The sequence below is a fragment of the Nyctereutes procyonoides genome, unplaced genomic scaffold (assembly GCF_905146905.1).
Source record: "Nyctereutes procyonoides isolate TBG_1078 unplaced genomic scaffold, NYPRO_anot_genome, whole genome shotgun sequence".
In the NCBI taxonomy this organism is placed as follows: domain Eukaryota; kingdom Metazoa; phylum Chordata; class Mammalia; order Carnivora; family Canidae; genus Nyctereutes; species Nyctereutes procyonoides.
In genome coordinates this window covers 51030258-51058043 of record NW_026575126.1, presented here as the reverse complement: position 1 = coordinate 51058043, position 27786 = coordinate 51030258, and the positions used below count along the sequence as shown (strand labels likewise).

The 27786-nt window shown below is 48.4% G+C and overlaps 1 protein-coding gene across 1 annotated transcript in view; it reads right to left on the bottom strand.

The window, feature by feature from the left end:
- Positions 1-9965: 9965 nt before the first annotated feature.
- Positions 9966-27786, bottom strand: part of XYLT1 (xylosyltransferase 1) — a 305895-nt gene continuing 288074 nt past the window's right edge. The window contains exons 10-12 of the mRNA XM_055340521.1: positions 27237-27432; positions 21141-21474; positions 9966-15486 (exon numbers count right to left, since the gene is read on the bottom strand). Of these exons, the coding sequence (XP_055196496.1) occupies positions 15164-15486; positions 21141-21474; positions 27237-27432 (853 nt within the window). The 3' untranslated portion in view covers positions 9966-15163. The remainder of the gene's footprint in view (positions 15487-21140; positions 21475-27236; positions 27433-27786) is intronic.

Sequence of the window (27786 nt, the reverse complement as noted above, 5' to 3'; positions counted from 1 at the left end):
TATTTCATCCTCCCCCTCCCCTCTGGTAACCATCAGTGCGTTCTCTATAGTTGAGAATCTGCTTTTTTTGTTTGTCCCTTTTTCCCTTTGTTTCTGAAATTCCACAAATGAATGTAATCGTGTGGTATTTGTCTTCCTCTGACTTCACTTAGCATTATACTCTCTAGATCCATCCACGTTGTAAATGGCAAGATTTCATTGTTTTTTGTGACTTAATATTTCCATTGTGTTTATATACCACATCGTCTTTATCTTTTCGCCTGTTGATGGACACATGGGATCTTGTCTATTGTCAGGAAAGCTATAATAGACATAGGGTGGCATATATCCTTTCAAATTAGTGTTTTTTGTATTCTTTGGGTAAATACCCAGTAGTGTGATTACTGGATCTTAGGATTGTTCTATTTTTAATTTTTTGGGGAACCTCCATACTGTTTTCCAAAGAGGCTGCTCCAGTTTGCATTCCCACTCAGAGGGAACCAGGATTCTTTTTTCTCCACATTCTCGGCCAGCATCTGTTGTTCCTTGTGTTTTTGAGTTTAGCCATTCTGACAGGTGTAAGGTGACATCTCATTGTGGTTTTGATTTGCATTTCCCTGATGATGAGTGATGTTGAGCATCTTTTTATGCATTTGCTGGCCATCCACATAGCGTCTTTGGAGAAATGTCTGTTCATGTCTTCTGCCATTTTTAATTGGATTATTTGTGGGTTTTTTTGGTATTGAGTTTTAGACGTTCTTCATATATATTGGATCCTAACCCTTTATTGGATATGGCATTTGCAAATATGTTCTCCCATAGGCTGTCTCTTAGTTTTGTTGATTGCTTTCTTTGCTATGCAGAAGCTTTTAATTTTGATGTAGTCCAGTAGTTTATTTTTGTTGGCCTTGCCTCAGGAGACATCTAGAAAAATGTTGTTACAGCCCTTGTTTCTCTTCTAGGATTTTCATGGTTTCACGTCTCATGTTTAGGTTTTTTTTTTTTTTTTTTTCGTTTAGTTTGCTTCTGGCATAAGAAAGGGGTCCAGTTTCATTCTTTTGCATGTAGCTGTCTACCTTTCCTAATGTCATTTTTTTTTTGAAGAGACTGTCTTTTTCCCATTGCATATTCTTGCCTCTGTTGTCAAAGACTAATTGACCATAACATCGTGGGTTTATTTCTGAGCTTTCTACTCTATTCTGCTGACCTATATGTCTATTTTTGTGCCAGAACCATACCTTTTTGATTATTACAACTTTGTAATATTTCTTGAAATGGGAGATTGTGATGATTCCAGTTTTGCTCTTCATCTTTGAGATTGCCTTGGCTATTTGGGGTCTTTTGTGGTTCCATATAGACTTTAGGATTGTTTGCACTATATCTGTTAAAAAATGATGATGATATTTTGGTAGAGATTGAATTTTTATTTTTTATTTTTATTTTTTTTTAAGATTTTATTTATTTATTCATGAGAGACACAGAGAGAGAAAGAGAGACAGAGACACAGGCAGAGGGAGAAGCAGGATCCATGTAGGAAGCCTGATGCGGGACTCGATCCTGGTTCTCCAGGATCACACCCCGGGCTGAAGGTGGCGCAAAACCGCTGAGCCACCCAGGCTGCCCGAAATTGAATTTTTAAATGAGTCAATTGCTTTGGGTAGTGTAGACATTTTAACAATATTTTTCTTCCAACCCACAGGTATGGAATATCTTTCCATGTCTTTATGTCATCTTCAATTTCTTTCATTGGTGTTTTATGGTTTTCAGAATACAGGTCTTTCACCTCTTTGGTTAGGCTTATTCTTGTGTATTTTACTATTTTTGTGCAATTGTAGATGGGATTGTTTTCTTAATTTCTCCTTCTGCTGCTTCAGTATTAGTGTATAGAAATGCAGTGGATTTCTGCACATTGATTTTGTATCCCGTGACCTTCCCAGATCCATCTGTCAGCTGTAGTAGTTTTTTGGTGGTCTTCAGTATCTACAGATAGTATCATGTCCACTGCATTTAGTATATGTATGGTATCTATATATAGTATCATGTCATCTGCATTTAGTGGAAATTCTACTTCTTCCTTTCCAATTCAGGTGCCTTTTATTTCTTTTTTGTTGTCTGATTGCTGTGGCTAAGACTTTCAGTGCTATGTTGAATAAAAGTGGCAAGAGTGGACATCCTTGTCTTTTCCTGACTTTAGCAGGTAAAACACTGTTTTTTTTTCTATTAAGGATGATGTTAGCTGCTGGTTTTTCATATGTGGCCCAAACCTACTTTGTTGAGGGTTTTTTAAAAAAATATTTTATTTACTTATTCATGAAAGACACAGAAAGGCAGAGACACAGGCAGAGGGAGAAGCAGGCTCCCTGCAGGGAGCCCGATGAGGGACTCAATCAGGAAACTCTGGTATCACTCCCTGAGCCGAAGACGGGTGCTCAACTGCTGAGCCACACAGGCGTCCCTATTGAGGGTTTTTATCATGAATGACATTGTACTTTTTCTGCATCTATTGAGATGATCATATAGTTCTTCTCCTTTCTCTCACGGATGGAATGTATCACTTTGATTGATTTGTGAATACAGAACCACGCTTGCAGCCCAGGAATAAATCCCATTTGATTGTGGTCAATGATTTTTTTAAAAACATGTATTGTTGGATTCAGTTTGCTAGTATTTCATTGAGGATTTTTGCATCTCTGTTCTTCAGAGAAATTACCTGTAGTTCTCATTTTTAGTGCTGTCTTTATCTGCTTTTGATATCAAATTAATGCTGCTCTCATAGAATGAATTTGGGTTCATTTTCCTTTGTGTTCTAGTTTTTGGAATAGTTTGAGAAGTATAGGTATTAATTCTTCAAATGTTTGGTAGAATTCACCTGTGAAAGCCATCTGGTCCTGGACTTTTTGCTTGTTGGGAGTTTTTTGATTACTGCTTCAGTCTCCTTGCTGGTAATTGGTCTGTTCACATTTTCTATTTCTTCCTGTTTCAGTTTTGGTAGTTTAGATGTTTCTTTAGGAATTTATCCATTTCCTCTAGGTTGTCTACTTTGTCGCCACACAGTTTTTCATAATCTCTTACAATTTTTTGTATTTCTGTTGTGCTGTTATTTCTCCTTTCTTTTTTAAACATTTTTTAAAGATTTTATTTATTTATGAGAGAGAGAGAGAGGGGCAGAGACACAGGCAGAGGGAGAAGCAGGCTCCATGCAGGGAGCCAGATGTGGGACTTGATCCCGGGTCTCCAGGGTCACACCCTGGGCCGAAGGTGGCGCTAAACTGCTGGGCCACTGGGGCTGCCCTTATTTTCTCCTTTCATTTGTGATTTTGAGTCCTTTCTCTCTGTTTTGTTTTTGTTTTTTTGTTTTTGTTTTTGATGAGTCTAGTTAGAGCTTTATCAATTACATTGATCTTTTCAAAGAAACAGCTCCTGGTTTCATTGGCCTGTTCTATTGTTTTTTAAAATTTCTGTATTTATTTCTGGTCTCATCTTTATTATTTCCTTTCTTCTGCTGGTTTAGAGTTTTCTTTGTTGTTCTCTTTCCAGCTCCTTTAGGTAAGGTAAGGTTGTTTATTTGAGATTTTCTTCTTGGGAGCAGCTTGGATTGCTCTAAACTTCCCTCTTAGGACTGCTTTTGCTATACTCCAAATGTTTTGCACCATTGTGTGTTCATTTTCATTTGTCTCCATGTACTTTTGGATTTCTTCTTTTATTTTTACCCATTCATTGTTTAGTAGCATGTTATTGAACCTCCACATATTTGTGGTCTTTCCAGATACTTTCTCTCTCTCTCTCTCTCTCTCTCTCTCTCTCTCTCTCTCTCTCTTTTTTGTGGTTGATTTCTAGTTTCATAGCATTGTGGTCTGAAAATAGGTATGGTGTGACTTCGACTCTTTGAATTTGGTAAGCTTTCTTTTGAGGCCTAATTTGTAATCTATTCTGGAGAATGTTCTGTGTCCACTTGAAAAGAATTTGTATTCTGATGTTTCAGAATGGAGTGTTCTGAATATATCTGTTAAATCCATCTGGTCTAATTTGTCATTCAAAAGCACTGTTTCCTTGTTGATTTTGTTTATTTGCTTGGATGATCTGTCCATCAATATAAATGGGCTGTTAAAGTCCCCTACTATTATTATATTATTATCAATTAGTTCTTTTATGATTGTTATTAACTGTTTTATTTATTTGGGTGCTCCTATGCTGTGGGCATAAATATTTACAATTTTTATATCTTTTTGTTGGATTGTCCTCTTCAGAATTATATAGTTTCCTTTGTCTCTTCTTACTGTCTTTGCTTTAATGATTATTTATTATTATTATTATTATTATTATTATTATTATTATTCATGACAGCCACAAAGAGAGAGGCAGAGACACAGGCAGAAGGAGAAGCAGGCTCCATGCAGGGAGCCTGATGTGGGACTTGATCCTGGGTCTCCAGGATCACAACCCTGGCCGAAGGCGGCGCTAAACTGCTAGGCCACCAGGGCTGCTCCTGTCTTTGTTTTAAAGTCTGTTTTGTCCCATATAAATATTGCTACTCTAGCTTTCTTTTGACCTCCATTTGCATGATAAATGTTTCTATATTCCCTCCCCATCAATCTGCAGGTGTCTGTGGTCTGAAAGGAATCTCTTGTGGGCAGCATACAGATGGGTCTTGTTTTTTTAATCTACTGCATCACTCTAGATCTTTTGATTGGAATGTTCAGTCTATTTACATTCAAAGAAATTATCAATATGTATTTATTGCCATTTTGTTACTTGTTTTAGGGTTGTAGTTTTTCTCTGATCTTTTCTTCTTGTACGTTCTCTCATGGTTTGCTGGTTTTCTTTAGTGATATACTTGGATCCCTTTGTCTTTATTATTTGTATCTATATTAATGGTTTTTGATTTGTGGTTACCATTAGGTTTCTATATACCACCTTCTGCATTTAGCAGTCTATGTTAAGTTGATGGTCACTTAAGTTTGAACCAGTTCTTTACTCCTCTTCTCCACCATGTTTAAAGTAAATGGTGTCATATTTTGCATCCTTTTATTTTGTGAATTCCTGGACTGATTTTTTAGAGACAAACTTGTTCTTACTGCTTTTGTGTGCTCTACTTTTCATACTTTGACTTATAGCCTTTTCTTTCCATTCAAAGCATCTCTTTTAATACTTCTTGCAGGGCTGGGATGACTGCATGGCTCAGTGGTTAAGTGTCTGACTCTTGATTTCGGCTCAGGTCATGATCTCAGGGTCATAAGATTGAGCCCCATGCAGGCTCTGTGTTCAGTGGGGAGTCTGCTTGAGGTTCTCTCTCTCCCTGTCCCCCTCAAATAAATAAATCTTAAAAAAAAAAACCATCCCACATTACTTCCAGGGCTGGTTTAGTGATCATGAACTCCTTCAGTTTTTGTTTGAGAAACTTTCTCTCTCTCCTTTGATTCTGAATGATAGTCTTGCTGGATAAAGTATTCTTGGCTGTAGATTTTTCCCTTTTAGCACTTTTATAGATCATGTCACTCTTTTCTGGCCTGCAAAGTTTATGCTGAAAAATCCACTTATAGCCTTATGGAGTTTCCTTTGTATATAACTTTTCTCTTGCTCCTTTTAAAATGTTTATCAGTATTTCCCCCCCCATTTTAATAAGTATGTTTCTTGTGTGGACTTCCTTTGGTTGATTTGGTGGAGCAGGGAGTGCTTTTCTGTGTCTCCTAGACCTGGATCTATTTCTTGCCTCAGATTCAGGAAGTTTTCAGCTATTATTTCTTCAAATAAATGCTCTACCCCTTTCCTCTCTGTGATCCCTATAATGTGAATGTTATTATGCTTGAGGGAGTCACTTAATTTCCTAAGTCTATCCTTACTTTGTATAATTCTTTTTTCCTCTCATTTGTTCAGCTTAACTCTTCTAGCTCATTAATTCATTCCTTTGTCTCTCCTAGCCTGCTATTATCCATCTAGTGTATTTTAAATTTCATTTATTGAGTTCTTCATCTCTGATTGATTCCTTTTTATGTTTTCTCTTTGTTAAGGTCACTGATGTCCTCCACTCTTTTCTCAAGTCCAGTGAGTATCTTTCTGATCATTACTTTAAACTCCCTATCAGGCATGTTACTTAGATCCATTTTACTTAGGTCTCCTGCTGTGGTTTTGTCCTGTTCTTTCATTTGTGATATAGTCCTCTTTCTCCTCATTTTGTCTAACTCTCTGTGTCGGTTGCTGTATGTCAGCAGTGTCAGTTTTGTCTCTTCCTCTTGAAACTAGTGAGTGGGCGGAAGTGCAGTTTTAGCTAGGCAGTGCTTGTCTTCTCTGCAGGCGAAGTGCAGCCACCTTGGAGGCTGATGTCATGTTGGTTTCCAAAGGTGGCTGTGTGTCTATGATGGGGGGCTGGGGAAGGAAATGTCACCTGCCAGCCCCTTCGTTCATGGAGAGGTCCCTCAGGGAACTCTGAGATTATTAACCAATTTTCCCTCACATGAGCCTTTGGTGCCTTTCAAACTGCTGCTTCTATTCAGAGATGCAGGTTGTTTGTTGTGCTGTCTCCTTATAGGTGGGGACTCAGCTGCTTGTTGCCCTCTGGGCTCTCTCAGAGCAGAGCCCACTAATTCATAAGGTTCAGTGGCTTTATGGCCCACTGGTTGTAAGCACTTACAAAATTTGGCTCCTCTGGTTTTCAAAGTCAAATGCTATGGGGATTTCTCTACCCCTTGCAGGCTCCCTGGTATTATAGACTATTTCTTGCCTCTCTCTGCACCCATGGCTCTCCCCTCTGGCGGCCAGACCCACAGGGCTTAGGTTCCCTCTGCGCTCTCACCCTTCCTACCCTCTTCAATGTGATCTCTTCTCTGCATTTAGTGGCGGAGTTTGTTGGGCAAGTCTTTGGGGTCTTTTGTGGGTGTTTGCTCTGATGTGTTACCTAGTTGTATCCATGGGACAAAGTGAGTTTAGAGTCCTCTTTCTCTGGCATCTTCCCAGAAAGTCTCTCATCAAGTGCATTTTTAGTTTCACTTACTATGTTTTATCTTTGATTGGTTCTTTTTTTTTTTATCTCTTGGTGAAGGGTCTCACTGATGTCCTCCACTTTTCCCCCCAGTCCAGTGAGTGTCTTTATTATCATTAAATTTCTTATCAGACACATCACTTATCTCCATTTTGTTTAGCTCTCTTGATGTGATTTTGCCCTGTTCTTTCTTGTGGAACATACTCCTCTTTCTCCTCATTTTGCCTAACATTCTGTGTCTTATTTTCTATTAGCAAAGTGAGCTATGTTTCTTGCTGTTGAAAGTAGTGGCCTTGGGGTGCCTGGGTGCCTCAGTTGGCTAAGTATCTGTCTTTGGCTTAGGTCATGATCCTGGAGTCCTGGGATTGAGCCCTGTGTTGAGATCCATGCTCAGTGGGAAATCTGCTTCTCCCTTTCCCCTCCCCTCCTGATTTGTGTTCTTTCTCAAAAAAAAAAAAAAAAAAGAAAAAACAAGAAAAAAGAAAAATAAAACCTTAAAAAAAAGTAAGTAATGGCCTGCAGAACTGTGTCCCCTATTGACCAGAACTTGGTGCCTCAGGGGTGTCTCCTCGGTGTGATGCAAGTGCCCTATTGTGGCTGAGCCACATCTGCCTTCAGTTCAGTCGTCTGCAGTGGCTGTTTGACTGCTATGGGCAGGGTTTGGTCCCTGTGTTAGCAGGCCAGTCTGGGGCCACCTTGGGCTTTAGGTGAGTCAGACTATGCATTTGCTAGAGATGTAGCAGCACTCAACTGTAGACCACTTTCCTTGTGCTGTCTCCTGAGTAGCCTTCATTGGTAGGTGGACTGTTCTGCAATCAGACAAGATTTCTTCCCAGCCCCCACCAACTGCTCTGGTCCGTTGGACTGGTTTGCATGGTCAGCTGTCTCTTGCCCTGAGCAAGGAGTCGTTTGGAGTGGTCCTGGCCCCTGGCAGGCAGTTAGTTTGGATGGGCTCTGGTCAAGAGGGTGTCAGGGGTGAGGGGTAGATCTGCAATGCACTGGGGCTAGGGGCAGCTGGGTGGTGGTGTTAGCGAGGTTTGTGAGCAGCTGGTCCTCGGCAGGAGGGTCCTCGACCTGTGTGTGTTGAAGTGGGGGTGCAGATGTGCTGAAGTGCAGTGCTGGATGGTGAGGCAGGATGTGTGTGAGTTGGGTAGTGAATGTCAGCCCTGTGCTGGTTCCCACAGGTGGCGTGTTTATGCTGGGGAAGGGGGGGGCATGGGAGAGAAATAGTGCCTTTGTTCCTGGAGGAGTTTCTCAGTGATCTCTGTCCCTCTGGGACATGCTTTGAGATCAGTAAATCGCTCTCCCTTTCGTATACCCCAGGCCTTTTTCAGACTGTTGCTTCTATGCTCTTATCTCCATGGGCTGGTTGTTGAGCTGCCTCTTTATTTAAGGGCAGCAACACTGTTTATCGCTGCTCTCTCTTGGCTCTCCCAGAGTCGAACCTGCTGATTCTGAAAGTTGCAGATATTAAGCCCCCCTGATCATAACAACTTGGAGTTAGGCCTCTCTGGTTTTCAAAGGCACACATTTGGGGAACTCAACTTCCCAGTGCAGGTCTCCTATGTCTCGGGTGCCTGGTGTGGGGTCTGCTCCCCTCTCTCTGCCTGTGCCATCCCTCTGGCTTGCAGACAGTCCCATGGTCTGGCTCCTGCCCATGTCTCTGGCCCTCCCACCCCCTTTGATGTGGCCTCTTCTCTACATTTAGCCCCGGAGAGCCTGTTCTGTCAGTGTTCCGGTTGTGTTCTGGGTTTTTTACACTGACCTGGTGTTCCCTGTAGGTCTGTCCTTGGGACCAGGTGAGCCTATAGCCCTCCTGCTCTGCCATCTTCCCAGGAAGTCCTGAATGGGGCATGATTCAATGTGGAATTCAGGATAAGCCGCCACAACAACCTACGGCCCCCACCTCTAACCTAAAGTCACCGTCTCTAGCCTGTTGTGTTCTGGTTGTGCAGTGCCATTTGGGTCTCAGTGGCACCCTCTGCCTTTAAGGATGTTGAAGGGTGAGTTAGCAGTTATCTCTGCCATCCTGCCACCTGGGTACTCTGTCCCCATCCATGGCCTTGGGGAGCCAAATATAAACACAGCAGTGAGGCCAACCCAAGGATAGAGAACCAGTCCTAAAGACCCGAGAAGGGTTCTGGTGCAGGTTCTGACCACGAAAGCTAGAGGCTTGTATCTTCGTAACTTCAAGCCAATCACTTTACCCATTGGAGTCTCTGTATCTTTTCCTTGCAGAACGAAGGGGCCAAAATTCAGATTTTGCACAGGAACCTCTGAATTGCCATTTCTGGATGAGCAAGGATTTAAGGTACGGCTGTTTGCTATAACACAGATTCGCAAATGGGTCTACAACACATGGTTTGTGTCCTGGTCACCAGTTAGGAGGGGCTGGTCAGGTGGCCTTCCATGTGTCTATCCAGGGATCTGGCTCCTTACCTCCTTTAGATGGGGTGCTTTGTGAGGTTTCTAGGAAGAGTAGCACAGAGTGACTCATGAATGCTCCAAACCAAGATGATTCAAGACATTTGAGCTGGACGTTTTTTTGGGCTGGGTCTGCAGTTGCCCTGCGCCCCTTCCACCCACATTTCATGAGTCAGAAGGTGGCCACCCCTATGCATGAGGAAGTATGGGAAACATGGTCTAGCCTTGTGGTGAGGAGGAAAGGGAAATGTGTTTGCTACACAGCCAGCCAGCTGTTACTTTTAAAGGCAGCCCTTCCTGGCTGGCCTCTACTTACCAAAAGATCTAAAACCACCCACTTCTACAACAACCAGGGAATTGTGTGCAGGAGGGTGTTGCAATAATGTCATTGAGAGAGGACAGCAGGTTGGATTAGGCAGTATGTCCACACATCCAGGTTTCCCGAGGGGAGGCCCAGTTCATGCCTGGGGTCTGGGCAGTCCGTCCCCAAGTTGGACAGATTTTGTAATCACCTAACAGAGGAGGGGAGGGAGCACTGGATTTGGTAAAGATGCAGGACGTTGCTGAAGAGAAGCCATACAGCCACTGTTCCATAAAGACAGTATTTTTTTTTAATTTTAAAATTCTGCATCTGAAAACACAGAATGACAGAAGCATCTATATACACCTGCAGTGTTTTTGGTATGATACAGTATTTAATACATCCACTGTTTTCTGCAAAAAGTTTTGCTTTGTCAGACAGAAACAAACTCCCCTAGACAAAAAAATACAGCTAAGGCACAATTTCGTTGTTGTTTTTCTGCTAAATGAAGATACAGAAAAAGGTGCAAAAATGGGCGGGTAGTGCAATCGCTTCTGAGAATCACGGTCTACACCTCGAGGAAAAGCGTTCATATGATTGGAATTTTGATTACTGGTCAATTTCAGATAGTTCAACCTCTCTTAAAATAGTCCTTTAAATAAATAGCAAAATATCTACATCCTTCCATGTGTGCCATTGGAATTTTTTTTAAACTTTATTTACAGATTTTTTTAAATCAATACATTACAAAATAGTTCTGTACAGTTTTATGCATCTCATGATCTATAACAAAATAGTTATTTTTAAAAACTATATCACCACATGTTTTTGAAAAAAAAATGAGAGGGACAGTAATAACTTATTGTGAGGCCTCTAAAAAAAACCCCCAAAACAAACGCTACTGACAACATATTAAAAACAAAACAAAGACGGAGAGAGGACTCTCAGGACGGTTGCGCTCAATTCCAGTGAATTTCCTAGGAGAACCCTGGGTGGGGGGGGGGGTTGTCTTTGGCCTCCAACAGAACTTGGAGCAAAGGAAGTTGGGATTGTGATCCCTTTGAGAACACGACCCATCCGCTGGGAATATGGAAAGTTCTCTCCCTTTCCAGGCAGGAAAGATGGAGAGAGAGCTCGAGAGACTCTCCTGAACGACGCGCATCAAGTCACCCAGCCTGGGTGGGGAGAGGGCGGGTGGGAGAGTGGGTGCTGACGCCCCCCAGGGACCCGAGCCTCGGCAGTGTGCGCTGACAGCGTGCTGCCCGAGCTGGCTGATGGGAGCACCCAAGCCTTCGTTGCACCCAGAGGAACAACAGGAGAGTATCCTTCTCTTTCTGTCGTGGCTCCAAGCTACAGATTGGCAGCCCCTGGCTGAGGAGGTGGCCACGAGAGCTGCAGGATGCTCTTTCTTCTCAGATGTTGGTGGAAGTTGGAGGGAGAGGGCAGTCAGCTTTCCAGAAAGAATTGTAAGGCCACATTTCAAAAAGGAGAAACCTAAGGCTTTTTGGGGGGGAAAGGGTGGGGAGCAGGGGAGGAGAAGCAAGTGGGAAGGAGGGATGGAGGAGAGATGGTGTGCGGGATGGGGGTGCTAGGGGGCAGGACCTGCTTTCCTGGGGAGCTCCGGCGGGGGCAGAGGCGGCAGTTGGAGGGTTCCCAGCCAGATGGAGGGGAGATGGAGGGCGGGCCGCGGCGAGGACAGAACCAAAGACAACGTGAGGGGTAGACACACGTGGCGCATGAAAGCCCTCCTCGGTCTTAAGAGGGGTCTATACAGTATCTTGTTTGCAAACAAAACCAAACCCAAATAAACTTGAGAGAGAGAGAAACTCAGACACAGAGAGGGGGAGAGAAATTTGCATAGATTGTACATTCAGCTCGAGCACATTTGGGACACCTAATGATTTCCCCCTCCCCCAGGTAAACTTCTTAGCGGACACAATGAGGTAGCGCCTGTGGTAGACCCAAGGGCCAAGTAAGGTTACTGAGTCCGAGAGGGCATCCCGGGAGCAAGCTCAGCTCCAGCATGGCTTCCAAAACGTGTGCCAAGACGGCTGCTCAAACGTGGGACTTGTTGAGAATGGGGGTGGGCTGACACGTCCCTCCTCCCGGGACCCTGTCCTCCGCCTGGGTGGGCTCAAATTCTGGAAGCTGCGGGCCTCCTTAGGTCAGGTCTCTGAATTTTAATTTTTTTTTTAAAGCACCGTCTTGGGACCAGGACAGCCTGACAATCCAGTTCTTCTGGGACGCTTCTCTGTGGGACCATCTCTCCGGAGTGGAACGACCCGACCGGTAAGAGGTTCATGTTCCCTTCAGAGCCATCAGTGAAATGAGCTCTAATTCCTGCCCCTTCCTACTGGGGGCTCTTTGCCTCCTCCACCAGGACCCTGCCTAACCTCATCAATAAACCATCGCTCTAGACTGCAGAGGTAGCTGGCAGTGCACAGGATCAACTGTGGAATTTCTCTTGGCCCACACTCAAAACCTTGCCGACACTTGAACATCAAATTTCCTATGAAAATCTGGAAGATTCCACATGCACAATGTGCAAAGACGGGCTGCAGCCAACCGTGTGCACGCCAGCAGACCACAGTCCCCACCACGCCCTACTGGCCTATATAGTAACGTTGGTGTTTATGGTCCCTCCTGCGGAGTGGTTCTGACTGGCAGGGCTTGGCCCACAGATGTTCCTAGTGCGCTCCCCCTCGGGTGCTGGTGGGGACCTTGTGTCCTGAGTCCCTGGTGGACTCAGCTGTGTAAGGGGCCTTGGCTAAAGCCCCACATTCCACAGCTGCTTCACTCTACTCTGCACCTTCCTGGCCAAGAGATCGAGGTTCCAGCCACTGTCCTCCTTGTACCCGTAAACCAGAGCGCCAGACGCCCCTTTTGGGGGCCCGTGTTGTCTGGTTCATCCTCTGAGTGCACTGGCATTTTAAAACTTTAGCAAAGGGGGAAATGAAGCCCAAAGGGCTCCTGACCTGACCGGCAAGGTCTTTTTCCAAACGGAGGAAACGGCCTCCTTGTTAAACACAGGGTTGTGGGAGACCGTTTTGTGCGTGCCCTGGGCGGGGGGACTCCAGAAGACTGGCTGCCATCTAAGCGTCACTGGCTGGGAAATCACACAGGGTGCTACGGCCTCTTGAAGGCTTCCTTCTCCCCTGGCGGACCCCGGGCACCACCTCCTCACGTTGTTGGGTCCCAGCAGCTCTATCCCTGGGCCCTTCACCACTCACTCTTAGGCAGATAAAAAAGTTCACCTGTTACTGTGACCCCTGGGAAAAAAATCACCTTTTGTTTAGATTTTTTTTTTTCTAATCTGCCAAGTTTTTCCTTGGTCCAAAAACAAAGGTCCTTAGAGAAACACTGGGTGTGACTGCCTGGCTTCCAGAATTCCTCGGGGTGAGCAGGGAGGGGGTAGGGATCGTACCCACAGTCCACTGGCTCAGCCTTATCTCCGCTTGTTCTGGGGGTCAGGGGAGTGGGGTTCGGCAGCCCCACGCTGGACGCGGGGCCGAGCTCCGCACAGGACACTGTGGAAAACACGGGAATCCTAGCGGCCTGGAGAGGAGGATGAATAGAGTAGGAAGGTTCCTTGAGGGGGAGGTGGGGGCAAGGAGGTTGTGGCCCGGCCCTCGGGGCTCCTAGATGCTGCAGGCTCATTGAGAGATGATCTGGGCTTTCTCGGCAAGACCCCCCCCCCCGAGGTCCCTGGAGCCCCTGTTGACAGTGGCCGGCTCTCAATCTGATCACTCACCCTCTCCCCAAACTGGATCTCTCTCCCTCCTAGGCTTGGAAGGAGCCTCATTCTGTCATTTTGTCACATCCCAGGCTCTGCACGACCGGCCGAGGCTGCCACCCTGCTGGAGGAAGAGTAAGCCTCCAGTGTCCCCAGGGCACCCTGCTTTCAGCCAGCAGATGATGCTGGTGTAAGCGTTCTCTTCATGGTGGCCAACACCCCTGCCTTCCTCTGAGGACACGGAGCATGCAGAGCAGACAGGAGAGAGACAGACACGGGGAGGCAGGGGGGACCTTTAGTGAATAAAGGCAGCTTCAGTTAGTAAGAGACAACTGACAAGCTGCAGAAGCAGCACCTACTCATTAGTCATCGACTAAAACGTAACTAATAAATACCGAAACTGTCCCTCTCCAGCCTGGCCTGGCTCACAGGAATCCGGCCTGGCAGGGGCGAGAGGTTAGGAGGACAGGGCTGTAGTACCTTCACACTCATGCCCACAAGGACGGGCTCTCGGGGCAGGACAGCTTGCACCCGGGTGGGGGTGGGCTCTCCAGGGGAGCAGGGCCAGCCCTCCCAGGCACACAGCAGGGGCACAGTTCAGGTTTCTGGCAACTCAAGCACTTGGAATAACACTATGGTTTAACTGATCAGATACTCAAGCTTCCGGCGCTCTTGCTGCACATCACAGGGGCCTGCTTGCACCTCGGAGGAGGAAGGGCAGGACTTTCAAAACCAAATCTGAAATGCTTTATCCTGGATGTGAAAAGTCTGGTCCCTTCCCTACAGCACCAGGGGCGGGGGAGCGATTCACAAAGGTCTGAGTGCCCAACCTCCGCGCCCAAGGGCTCAGGCAGGTGGCGGGTATTGCTGTGTTGTCCAGCTCAGGAGTCTGCTCCCAACCATCTCTGAGTTGCATGGCCACGGTCCCGGTCTCCCGGCCTCCCGGCCCATGAATGCCTGGGAGACTTGATGCTTACACTGCTGAGCCTCATCCCATGGGGCAGTCTGGAGGAAGGGAGGCCGGCCTGGAACCCAGGATGCTTGGCAGTCACACTTTGGGGAGTCTTGGCCATGTCACATCAAAAGGCTCTCCTGCTCGTCTAGTTACTAAGGACAAGTCAACCCGACAAGGGCTGGTGAAAGGCTCAGCCAGTACCCCCCCCTCCCCTGGGGAGAAAGAGGGGAGCCCAAGGGTGGGGCTGGGAGGTCAAGCCCACTGTCTGGGCAGTGCTTTTCAAATGGGGTTTTGCAGAGCCCTTGGGTTCTGGAAAGGTCCCTCAGGGGGTGCCATTGGGCAAAGGGACCACCCTGTGGGCTGAGCTCCGAGAAAGAAGCTCACACACGTGCCCCGGCGTCAACCAGAGCAGCCACACCTTGAACGTCTACCTCCAACTGCGCTTAGTAAACAAAACTCTGCTCAAAATAAAAGTCTGAGAATCACTTGACTGGGAGATTGGGTCACAGAGAGGGGGGAAACGAGGAACCTGGAGCTCTGAGGATCAACCAGAAGAGGTAAGACCAGCATGGCACGGGGACTGAGCAGTCCTCACTCCCAGGAGCCAGCGTGCCGCACGCCGGTTGTTGGCAGGAACTGCCTTGACCTCCAAACCTTCCTTCTCCCTCAATCTGTAGCCAGGAGAGCCCCTCTCACAAAAGGCACCCCTGGGGGCTGCGGGGGTGCCAGGGTCCAGGCACCACCAGCCCTCTGGCTGCTTTCCCTTTATCTGCCATGGCCCACGTGTGCCCGCTGCTACCTGAGACGGCCATCGGGTTTGATGGCCCCCAGCTCTGACTTGGGGTCAGGGCTGAAGGAGCTCCAGGCCGTGTGGGTGCAGGTCTGCATGACCGGGCAGGCGGTGGGGCCTGTGGTGCAGATGTCCATGGCGGTCCATGTCCCGCCTACCAGGGAGTCCAGCCAGTGCTCCAGCGTGGCACCCGTAGAGCCCGCGTTCCTCCGAGCCTGCTCCACCTGGGCCGGGCTGATGGGCAGGCTGAGGACGGGGTTCAGGCTCTGGAAGCTCTGCTCCATGTAGGCGCTGCGCAGGGGCCCGTTGTGCAGCTTCAGCGCCTCCTCTGAAAATCAAAGGGAAACCATGAGATGGTCGCAAGTCACGAAGTGGGTGCCTACCATGTGCGTTGTGCTGGGCACTGTACGCCACCATGTCCTTCGCGGGACCATCTCCTGTGGTGTCGGCAGCCCCATTGCAGACGACGAAGCAGCCTGTGGGGACAGGCCTTCCATAGCATGAGCCCACTTTGTGGGCTCGTCTGTCCACTGAGCACAGGCTTACAGAGCAGCTCAACAGTCTAGACCGACTGACCATCCATCCATCCCCAGCACCTACTTGAGCAAGGCATTCATTCAACACATGCTTGCTAACCCTCTATCTGCAAGCCATTCATTCACTTATTTGGTAAAGATTAATTAAGTGCCAGGCTCCGCTCCATGCCCTGAAATGAACCAGATAAGATTACAGCCCTGTGGAGGGAGGCTGAGGACAAGAAGTAGGAAAGATCGGTTTAATCGGAGATCAGTAACACGAACAGACTACACTGGGTGCAGAGTCAGGGCGGGGGGTTGGCACGCCGAGGCCCTTGGGCCAAATCTGACCCACCCAGGTGTCAGGAATTAAGTTTCATTAGGACACAGCTATGCCTCTTTGCAGACGTGCTGTCTGTGGCTGCTTCCGTGCCACCATGGCAAGGCGGAGTAATTGAGACGGAGACCGTAGGAAGCCCACAGAGTGGGCAATATTTACTGTCTAGCCCTTTACACTAAGAGCTGGCTGCCCCTGGGGTTAGAGAGTGACAAGGATGTTTATTTTGGATGAGGAGGGCAAGGAAGGTCTCTCTGAGGTGACACCTGAGCTGAGTGCCAGTTAATGAGAACAAGGAAGCCACCTGCAGATCGTGGGAGACAGAATTCTGGGCAGAGGCAAGGCCTCATTAAATGCCTTTCTGCACATCACAGAGCTAATGAGCATCGGAGCCAAGGTTGGACTCCAGGTCTGTTGACCTCAGCTGGCTCTCTTAACAGCCCTGCCTTGCTGAGCAGCTCCTGGTGTGTGAGTGCATGGACGGCAATCAGGGTGTCTGGGTCTGAATCGCCCGGGGCTCACGTGCCTGGTGTATGGCATCGGACGTCAATGCCCGGTGCCCACTTTTCCCTGACAGATGAGTAGAGTGCCCAGTACTCTATGAGAGCTTCATGATGTCATGTGCTGACTTCTGCTAAGTGCTTAAAATGGTATCCGGTCTCACGATCCAAAGTAACTTCTACAACCCTACACCAAAAGCCCAAATAATCCAATTAGAAGTGAGAAGAAATTCAGATGGGCCAACAGACCCATGGAAAGGTGGTCAACATCACTCATCACCAGGGAACTGCAAACCAAAACCACAAGGGGGTATCCCCTCACATCTGTCAGAATGGCTGAAATAAAAAGACAGGAAACAACAAGTGTGGGCAGAGACCGTGGAGAAAAAGAAGGCCTCTGTTGCTGCTGGTGGAAGTGCAAACTGGCGTGGCCACTCTCGGGAACAATCTGCAGGTTCCTCAGAAAGTTAAAAGTAGAGCTACTCTATGATCCAACAGTTGCACTACTGGGTATTTACCCAAAGAGTAGGGAAGCACTAATTTGTAAACAGACGCGTACCCCCTATGTTGATTGTGACATTATTTCAATAGCCAAATTACAGAAGCAGCTCAAGCATCCATCCATAGATGAATGGATGAAGAGGATGCGGTGTATACAGCGGTATATACAGTGGAATAGCACTCAGTCCAAAAAAGAATGAGATCTTGCCATGTGCAACAACATGGACGGAGCGCAAGGGTATGACGCTAAGTGAAGTCAAGTCAAAGAAAGATACCGTATGATTTCATTCCTGCGGAATTTAAGAAACAAAACCAGAGGAAAACAGAAACAAACAAACAAACACCCCAGAGTCCTATGTACAGAGAACTGGTGGTTGCTGGAGGGGAGGTGGGTGGCAGGACGGGTGCAATTGGTGAGGCGGAGGAAGAGTGCGCGTACGTGCTGAGCGCTGGGGGAGCTACGGAATTGCTGAATCACGGTATTGTACACCTGAAACTATATCATACTGTACATTAATGATACTGGACTTCAAAAAACAAAAAAACCTAGGCCATATACACAAACAGGCACCTGGCACATACTAAGTGCTTGGAGAAGTTTAGTAGTTTCGCGGTTGGTGTTACTAGTACACAATCCTCGTACACACGCAAAGCCACAGGGCTGGTGTCATCACCCCCATTTTGCAGACGCCTATAGTTCGAGACAGATCCAGGGTTAAGTCCAGGACCGGCTGACTCCAAAGCCCGTTCTTATCATCATGGGACTCTACCCACAGGCTCATCCACCAACTGGAAGCTATAGAACTGGTGGTGTTTTTTGTTTTTAAATTTTCATTGGAAGCCAGTCTTTCAAAGACTCACTTTCCCCGTCTGCAAACTGGATACTCATCCTTGCACCCATGAGACCCCCAGGGCTGGCAAGAGGCTCGGGAAGAGGTTCATATGCTCTACAAACAGGAAAAGAACACATCGAGCGGGAGCCCTGACTACTTCCTCGGGCTTACAGATGGGGAAGCAGAAAGTACACACATTTGGGCTGGCGGAAAGCAGCTAGACGTTGCTATTTTGGAGGAGTTCCCTCTTATTGCCTATTTCATCGCCAAACACAAGAATAGATTTTAAACACGTACTGGCCGATGATTTTGGCGAGTTGTGTTTTAGCAAATCAGCTCTTGCCTGGATTGAGACCTCTAGGGCTCCGGGAAACGTCCTTATGTGACAGCGTGGTGTTCAGAGAACATCTCTGGTTCCCCAAAGGGGCAACCAGGAGAGCTCGGATTATCCTCACGCCGTTTCCTAATACGTACGGTCCTGAGTGGGGCTCAAGGAGGAGGCAGACAGACCACACGCCCGCCCTTCTTAGGGCAACTAGCAGAACCAACAGCCTGCCTTGACCCATGCAGACAAAGTCCTTCCCTCTGAGGATGCAGCGGGCAGCGCTCCAAGGCGCAGAAGGCAACGGCGGGAGACGGGGCACGAGCCTGCACGAACACACACCCTGTCCTGCTGTGGTTTAGCTGAGTTCCGTAGGACCTAACATGTTTATAGATCTGGCCCTCGCCCACCTCTCCCTGATGCGAACGGAGCCTGTGCCCTATGGAGCAGGTCCTGACTCAGCCATCGGGGCCTCTGAGCGCTAAGAGCTGGCAGTGGGGAGACTCCTGAGCTGACCGAAGTCTGAACACCAGGAACCACATATCGTGGCTGATGCAGAAAACCCTTATGAAAAATGAGGTTAATGTGGAAAATGCTATTACAGCACCAGCCCGTGATGCTTGCCTCTATAATTAAATTTTCCTCAATTCCACCTCATCAGATTTCTTGAGATTACCAGGGACGCATCAATAGCAAATTACTCTTGATGAATCATTTTACAAATTGCATTGTTCCCACCTTCGTGTTCCTTGTCATTGGAACATCGTTACCATATACAATTACTGACAACTGGGAGGGGTAGGGTGGGGGGGTGGCGGTTGCTCTCAGTGGGGTAAGATGACCCCCTGGCTCATCCTGGGTGGGGTTTAGGAAGAGCCTTGCTGTCATCATGAACTCCAAGGAGAAAAAAAAAACTGGAAAAATCAGAAAAAAATGCCCTCACTGTTGTCCTTCCTCCCGGCCCAGGGGTAGAGGTGGATTCAGGACTGCTCCCCTGTTCCATCTGATGGGGGTTTCTGGAACATGCAAGGAGAACGCTCTTTCTGTCCCTCCCCTCCGTGTCTGGCTTTGGGATCTTGAGGATGCTAAGGATGTGACCCTAATCAGAAGGGTACTTGAGAAGGGGATGGCTTCCCTGGGTGGCTCAGCAGTTTAGCACCTGCCTTCGGCCCAGGGTGTGATCCTGGAGTCCCGGGATTGAGTCCCATGTCGGGCTTCCTGCATGGAGCCTGCTTCTCCCTCTGCCTGTGTCTCTGCCTCTCTCTCTCTCTGTCTCTCATGAGTAAATAAATGAAATCTTAAAAAAAAAAAAGAAGGGTACTTGAGGGCCCTAAGTGGATGGGCTCTGGTCCCACTCCTCTGGAGCGGCTGTCTTTGGTCTCTCTCACAGGGGAGAGGGAGGAGCAGGCTTCCATCTCGAGAAAACACAAGGTCTCCCTGTACCTCTCTGCTTGCTCAGCACAGAAGCTTAGCAGACATCAACAGAGTTGAGTTCACTTCAACACCCCCGTTAGGATTCCAGGCACCCCGTCCCCACGTCTTTGTCCTCATCTCCTTGTGTCACTGGCTAAACGTCACCCAGCCCAGAACGCTTCTTCCCTAACAGAGGCTGTAATGCATTTTTGGCTTCTGGGTTTCTGATCTGTTAGATACAGACAAACAATTTCAAATACCAAGAGACCCAGAAACCCTGTTTCTAAGAATCTCTTTTATGGATATATCTGTATGGGCACAATTTTAGATTCAAGAATCCTCTTTGCGGTGTTATCTGCAACAGCACCACTGCCAACAATGAAAGAGGCAATGTGGTGGATTCTGGGTCCTCAGAACCCACGGGGATCTGATGCAGCAGGTAGCTTTATATATACTGACGTGAGAAGTCCAAAGAGCAAGTTTCATTACACAAAGCATCACCCCCAAAACCAGCAACATAGGACTTATGTTGTGTGTTTGTGTTTATGCTTTAGAGGCCTCCAGAAACTTCTAGGAGGATGAACACCAAAGTATTGGCAGTGTGTGAGCATGCACAAAGCATTACTAGGAGATGCTAAGCCTTTTTCCAAACCTGTTTTATCACTTTGTCGTGCCCCCACCTCAGCACTAGATGGATGGGCATTATTCTCCAACCTTCCGCCATAGGATACTACTATCTAACCTTTGAACATTTCTCAACATGGTGGTGTGAAGAGGGATCCCTTTTTGCTTTTCATTTGCATTCTTCTCATTATTCATGAAGCCGAGTGTGTGGGCCATTTATGTGCTTTTTTTTTTCTTTCTCCTTTGTAGCACGAGTTGCCAATCCCTTTTTTTATAAAGGGCCAGATAGTAAATATTTTTGGATTTGTGGGCCATGCAAACTGTGTCATAATTACTCATTGCTGCCATTGTAGTCCCTAGGAAACCATAAAAAAATATGTCAGTGAATGGGTGTGACTGTGTCCCAACAAAACTTTATTTATAAAAACAGGGAGGTGGGCCAGATTTGGCCCATGGCTTACAGTTGGCTCTCTGATGTATGCGGATTTCTTTATATATTTTAGAGGTACTTTATTTTATGTGTAGCAAATATTTTTTTCCCTATAGTGTCTTTTCTCCTAGTGTAGCAGGTTTTTGATGAACAGAATTTCCTATTTTAATTATTACTTTTAAGAAAGTAAGATTTGCTGACACTCAGGATCTGTCTGGGTTTATTTCCCATCTCGTCTTAAATATGATCAGGGCTTTCTGGAAGTCCAGTGGGAGAGTAGGTAATAATTAGATATCTAATACACAGACAGATGACATCACCTTACTGTATGGGTAGAAAATTCCCTCCTTGTGCAAGGAGAGAAAAATACAGAGCAGAGAGCATGGTTCTCCGAGGCCGCCCACATGGCCCCCATTGCCCGCCAGATCAGAGGGCCCGCCTGAGAGACCCCCTCCCCCCGCCCAGGGTAGGAATATTTTCCCTCCCAGAGACGCTGGGAGTACTCACCTGGTTTGATGGGCTGCCTGTTTGAGAAGGTCAGTGGTGCAACGAGGAATTTGGTCTCTGCAACTGGCACCCAGTGGTGAAGGATTTTCACTGTCCAGACCCCAGGCCTCAGGGGCAAGTTCAAAGGGGGCTTGTAGTGGGTGAACTCGGCAGTGGATTCGATCAGGATGTCATAGGTGGCTGCAATGATGTTGACGGGATCGACCCAGATGACGGTCACGGTGACATTGGGGCCCTTCCCCCACTTCTGCATGCCTACCGGCTCATCCATGGGCCCCAGGAGACCCCCAAAGTTGCGGAAGAGCCGCTCCTTGGCATCCCAGTCAGTGCCAACCTGAAACGAGAGAGTCCAGAAATCACTGAGCCAGAAAACAGGGCCCAGGGTCCCAGAGAGGCCTAAGATACTGCTTGTTGGGCTTCATCTACCCATTTTACAGATGAGGAAACTGAGGCTCCCAGTGGGTCACCTGCTCAAGACTGCACAACTAGTCATAAGCAGAAGACCTGGGATTTGGACCCAGTCTAAGGGATTACAGGGCTTGTGGTCTGTTCGCTAAACCCCTGGGCCTCCAGTGCCTGAGTCAGGGTTAGTGCTTTGGAAAGAAAGCACGCACCGTGCACCGACTAAATGAACGCCTGCTGGCGGGCCATCCCAAGGAGAGTGCACCCCAACACTCAGCAGGTGCAGCTGGCTTCCACTTTGGTGCTCCGTCTTCTGGATCAGGCACCTCCGTTTAGTGGTGATGTTCTGAACAAGGAGGGTCCCTCAGCCCCTCCGATCACCGCCAGGAGAGCACGTGGCTTTCTGAGGAAGACACAGCCGTGGCCTCCCCACAGCACTCCGAGCTGGGCCTGGGTGGGGGATGAGGGGAGGTGATCGTATGATCCATCCATCCATCCTTCGGTCCATCCCTCCTGCCAGCTGGCTGGTGTCCATGTGGCTCCGACTTGCCGGGGGTCCACTCTTGCTTCCCTCCCTCTGCTTTTACCGCCTGCAATGTACTCCTCAGCCAGCAGCCAGGAAGACCTGGCCAGCTGTCCCCTCGCTGCTCAGCGTCCCCGCAGCTTGTGCCACCGCGCTTCCTGGGTGCCTAGCACTGTGCCTGGCATGCAGCAGGCGCCCAGTATCTGTGGAACCAGCAAGCCAACAACTTGACACTTACGTCCCTGATCCGGAGCTCTGCTACTTCAAATCAATTTAAATGAGGGGTCTTCTGCTCCCCCAGCAGGTTTAATTTGGTGTTTTTGAAGACACAGCCTGCGGGCATGCTGGGAGCAGATAACGAGCACACCCCAAGGCTTGCCCGCTCCTGTGCTCTTTCCGTGACCCATGTCTCCGATGCGTGCATGCAGGTCGGGGTGAGACATGCCATCCGTGCAGGGCCAGCAGGGGCTTGCTGGCTTTCTCGTGGACGCCACGAGCTCCTGCTTCTATTCTTTCTCCAAGACGTGCCTTCTTTCTCCAGCCCTACCAACCTGTGCGACTCTCTCAGCTCCACGAAGGGGAGAGACCCTGTCGTTGTCCTCATTCCACAGAGGAGAGAGACGAGGCCCAGAGTGCCTAGGTCACTTGCGGTGGCCGGTGGGGGGCAGAGCTGGCGCGGGGCCCCAGCAAATCTGTCCCCAGGGGCTGTGTTCTCACCCACTCTCGTGCGTTACCTCCAGTTCACTCACTCACACGTCCATCCCATGCCTAGGTGCTCGGCCCGCCGTCGACCAGAGGTGCACAGCCCCACAGCCAGGAGCCTACAGGCTGGGACCGAGGAGCCGTCCCAAGGGAGCAGAGGTAGTGACTGCTGTGACACTTCTGCGGGGGTGGCTGGCCCTCCCAGACGGGCGATGTCTCGGCATTCCCTGCCACCCCGAGGCTCGGCTCTTCCTGGGGACCCCTGAGCCAGCACAGTGGCTGCATCACGGCAGAAAGGAAGCTGGTACGAGTCAGTGAAGAAATGAAGGAGGGAATGCATGGATTCCAGCTGGCCTCCGAGGCTTGGAGATTTCTCTAAAGAAACATGATCCTTGGGGTGCCTGGGTGGCTCAGTGGGTTAAGTGTCTGCCTGAGTGTCGGTTCAGGTCATGGTCCTGGGGTCCTGGGATGGAGCACTGCATCGGGCTCACTGCTCAGTGATGAGTCTGCTTCTCCCTCTCCCTCTGCCCCTCCCCTGCTTCTGTCAAGTAAGTGAATAAAACCTTAAAAAAAAACAAACCCAATCCTGTCACTTCCCTATGTGCAATTCTCTTCCGCACCTCAGGATTCTCAAGTCTGGTCTCTCACCCCATGCTATGAGGGCTTCACCTAAACCACTGGCCCTCCCCTCCACACCCCCCTACTCCGGGCCACTTGGATTAATCTCTGGGCCTCCAGGAGGAGGGCCCTCTGTCTCATCTCTGACCTTCCACTCATTCCTAGCTTTCTGGCTGGCACAGCCTTCCTACCCCTTCCCCACCCCTCCCACCCCTGCCAGCTTCTACTCCTCAGGTAGATCTCAGCGGAGGTCATCTCCACTTGGAAGCCTTCCCCAGCTGGAGGCAACACCAAGGTGCCTTTCTAAGGATTTGCCCATCTTGGTTTTTTTTTTTCTCTCAGTATTACAACTTTTAATTTACTTATCTCTTTCCTTATCACGACTGTCAACTCGATGAGGAGAGGGAGTGTATCTGGCTTGTTCACCAGTGTATCTCTAGATTCCAAGACAGTGCTGAGTACGTGGTGGGTGCTGAGTCTCCTTTCCTTCTTTCCCTCCTTCCTCCCTCCCTATCTCCCTTCTCCTCTCCTTTCCTTCCACCCACCCACCCACCCACCCACCCTCTATGTTGTGAACCTAAGGACATCCCTATGCACCAGGCCCTCCACACACTGGCTTTCCCACAGCTACCAACAAACGGATGAATGCTCACACAATATGTTGGGGTTCTACAGAGTAGGGCTTAGTGCCCAGTTAGGGGAGTGTGGGGACACCCCAGAACGGTATCCTTGCATTCCCCAGGGAAATCGGGATGAGCAATTCTCTGAAGTCTGAGCTCTAAAACCAAGACAACCCCGAGGGAAGATCTGTAGGGCAGCTGTGAGCATAGAGGCTGGATCTCAATTTCCAATCCTAGGAGAGGGAGCGGAAGGCTAGCTGCCACCCTCACATGCGACCAAGCTGGGGCTGCCTGAGAGGGGGCCGTGCTGCTGTCACAACTTCTAGGGCTTCAAGATCTTCTCACAGACTCACTGTGCAAGTCCATGGACACTTACAACACAATGATCACTACTCAAATTCAAGTCCATGGTCAAGTTCACCACATCGCTCAACTTCAAACCCACTAAAAATCTCTCACTGCATTGAAAATACCATCTGAGCTTTTCTCCAGGGCCTTCATGTCCCCGTCATGATCTGTCCCATCCCCTCTGACACCTTCCTTCCACTGCCCTCCCTCTCACTCACTGTGTGCTGGCCACACTGGCCTTGCTGCTCCCTCCTGGAGCCTCTGGGCCTTTGCACATGCTCTTCTCTCTGCTTGCACTGCTCCATGTCTCCCCATCACTGGCTCTTTCCAGGCTTCAGCTCTAAGGTTACCTCCTTAGAAAAGCTTCCCAAATGAATCATCCCATTGAAAGTAGTCCCCATCGGCCTCTTCAGTCCTCAGCAATGACATGAATTAAGTTTTATGTTCTTCATAATACTCGCCATTAGCTGAAATGTTTTTGTTCCTTTATTTGCTCACTTGTAGGCTGACTGCCTCACCTGACTACAGTTCCGTGCCAAAAGGAGCCTGGACTCTCCTGCCACTCCCGCACCTAGTACACCATAGCCACTTGGACTGTCTGCTGAAGGAATGAGCCTCTTTTCCGCAAGCCACCAGCATGGGACTCCCATGGGGTGGAGAAATCCATCTGATGGCTCAGCAACACTGGCAACCTGCTGTGAACCAGGCCCCGAGTGGAGTCCTGGAGCTGTGCCACCAGGAGAGGGATCCTCTGCAGTTTTCCCTTCCTTCTTGTCCCATTTGACACTTTTTGCTTTAAAAATTACTAGGACTCCAGGAAAAAAAAAAAAAAACAACACAAACTGCAAAATTCACGGCTCCCTGCATCACACGATGTTACTCTGCGAGATCTGGGTGGTTCTTATATCAAAGTTACCAGCCCTGCGGTAGGAACTCTCACAAATCACTAGCCACAGAGTGGCCAACCTCATTTGTCACTGCCAGAAGTGCCCAGTTATCCAACAGCAGGCTGATAAACAGGGAGAGCCCAGCCACCAGGCATCCATCTCGTTAATGGGACGTTAATGTCTTCAATTGGCCGCCTGGGCCCCCAGCGCAGAATCCAACTGGGGCAATGTCTAATTGCCCCCTGATGCTAGTAATTTATGGAGTCGGCTCCCATGGCAGCTTGAATCCAGCCAATCCATTCAGATCCTTAATTGAAAATGGTGGCATAACAAGAAACCCTGCTCTGTAGGGCATAGCGTGGCCAGGTGAGGCCATGGGCAGGTGGAAAGGGATCTGCATGGACAGTATAAGCAGGTGGGATACTCGCGCCACCCCCACCCCAGCCCTTCAAAATACTCTGTATTCTCAAACCAGGCTCTTCATCCCTAACCCAGCAGCCACACTCAGGGACAATACTAAACTCCAGGGATGCATTTTTAGCTACTTGCTGGGATGGGGATGGGGAAGGCAAAAATCAGGTACTGGAATTTGGGGTGGGCCAACTCTCACCCAGCTGGATTGTGTTTCCCGTCCTGCAGCGTCCCCACCAAAGTGTGTGCTCCATTCAGAAATCAGATTTGGTACCTCCGGATGCCATGTGTGTGGAATACAGTGGTGAACAAGAGGGACATGGTCCCAGCTTTTTCGTGGACAACCGAAAAGTGATCAGAGAAATCAGCAAGATGGTTTTGAATAGTAAATGCTAAGAAAATGATAAAATAGGTACATGTCAAGTGGAGAATGGACTCTTGTGGTGTAAGTGGGTGGGCAGGGAAGGCTTCTTGGAGGGTACACCATTTCGATTTAGATTAGAATGACCAAAAACAAAAACAAACAAACAAACAAAAAAACAAAACTAAACAAAACGGCAGCTAGCTATGTGAAACTGTGAGGAAAAGTATTCCAGGCAGCAGAAACAGCACCCACCAAGCCAGCAGCAAGGATAAGCTTGACCTGTGTGACAAAAACTCCAGAAGTGTGAGAGGGGAGCAGAGTGATAATGGCAGAGGCTAGACCAGATCTTCAGGTAGGGCTGATGCTACAAGGGTAGTGCTGGGCAAGAAAAGAACTAAAACTGCATCCCATGGATCCATCCACTGCTCCACCTACCCACCCATCCATCCACCCATCCATCCACTCATTCACCCACCCTCCCATCTATCCATCCTCTATCTATCCGTCCAGTCTTCTGTCCATCTATCCACCCTCCCACCCATCCACCCACTTACACACCCCTCCATCTATACATCCTCTATCCATCCGTCCAGCCTTCTGTCCATTTATCTACCCTCCCAACCATCCAACCATCCATCCACCCTCCCAGCTATCCACCCATTCATCCACTCATCCATTCAATGATTGATCTGAATTAACCCCTATGCTAGGAACTGGGGAACCAGAAACACGGAAGAATGAAATTTGTGGCCAGAGAGACGTGGGCTCAATTTGAGCTCTTTCACTTCTGAACTATGATTGAGAAAATCCTTGGCCCTCCATAGGCCTCACCTCTCCAATCTGTAAAAGGAGACTAATGCCATTCTTCATTAGGAAACTGGTCTGTTATGGTCTATTACTAATAGAGACTCAGGAGAGTCACTGGCTAGGATAAAAAATTAAGAGGAACACAGATGCTACTGTAAAAAACAGACCAGGGCTCCAGGTCATCAGTTTGGCCCACTGCTAAGGCCAACCTCCATCTCTCCCCTTCCACCCTGTTTGAGATGCGGCTCCAGTGCTTGGGGCCAGAGGATCCTCTCTGAGCCCAGAGTGTGCTATCTTCTGGGCTCTCCAAGTCCTCTTCCCCTCCATTTCCATCCCCAAGTGTCAGACTGGCAAACAGAACCCAGCAGGGCAGCTGGAAAAGACCGTGAAGTGTGCCAGTGTCTGGACTCTTACCTCAGAAAACTGGAGCCTCCCGAAGTCACTGGGTGGGCTTGCGATCTTGAAGACCTTCTTTGGCATCACCCACGTCTCCAGGGTCTCAAGTTTGCTCACAGCTAGATTCGTAGCGTGATGCTTGATCAGAAAGCCCTGGAAGCGGTCAGCAAGGAAGTAGAGGTGGACAGATGCTGGGTGGCCCATTGGGTAGTACCTGGAACATAGACACGGTCTCACGTGAGCTCAAGGGGTAGGGCCAGAGGTGTGTGATCTCGTGACAGAGTGTGCCATGAACCGTGGTGTCACCGTCCCTAAAATAGGCCCCGTTTTATTCAGTGCTGACCACGGTCCTTTGCAGCATCCTGAAAGCTGCTTCCTGTGAATCTCAGATCCCAGTAACTATGAACGATTTCTTGGCTGATTATAAATGTAAAACATGCTGACTGTACAAAAACACAATAAAGAAAATAAAAATTATTACTTTTGATGCTTCTTCCCATAGAGGATGTCAGTTCACAGATATTTATTGATCCTCTCGTTCGAGGTATTTTTGAAGGGACAATGGTGT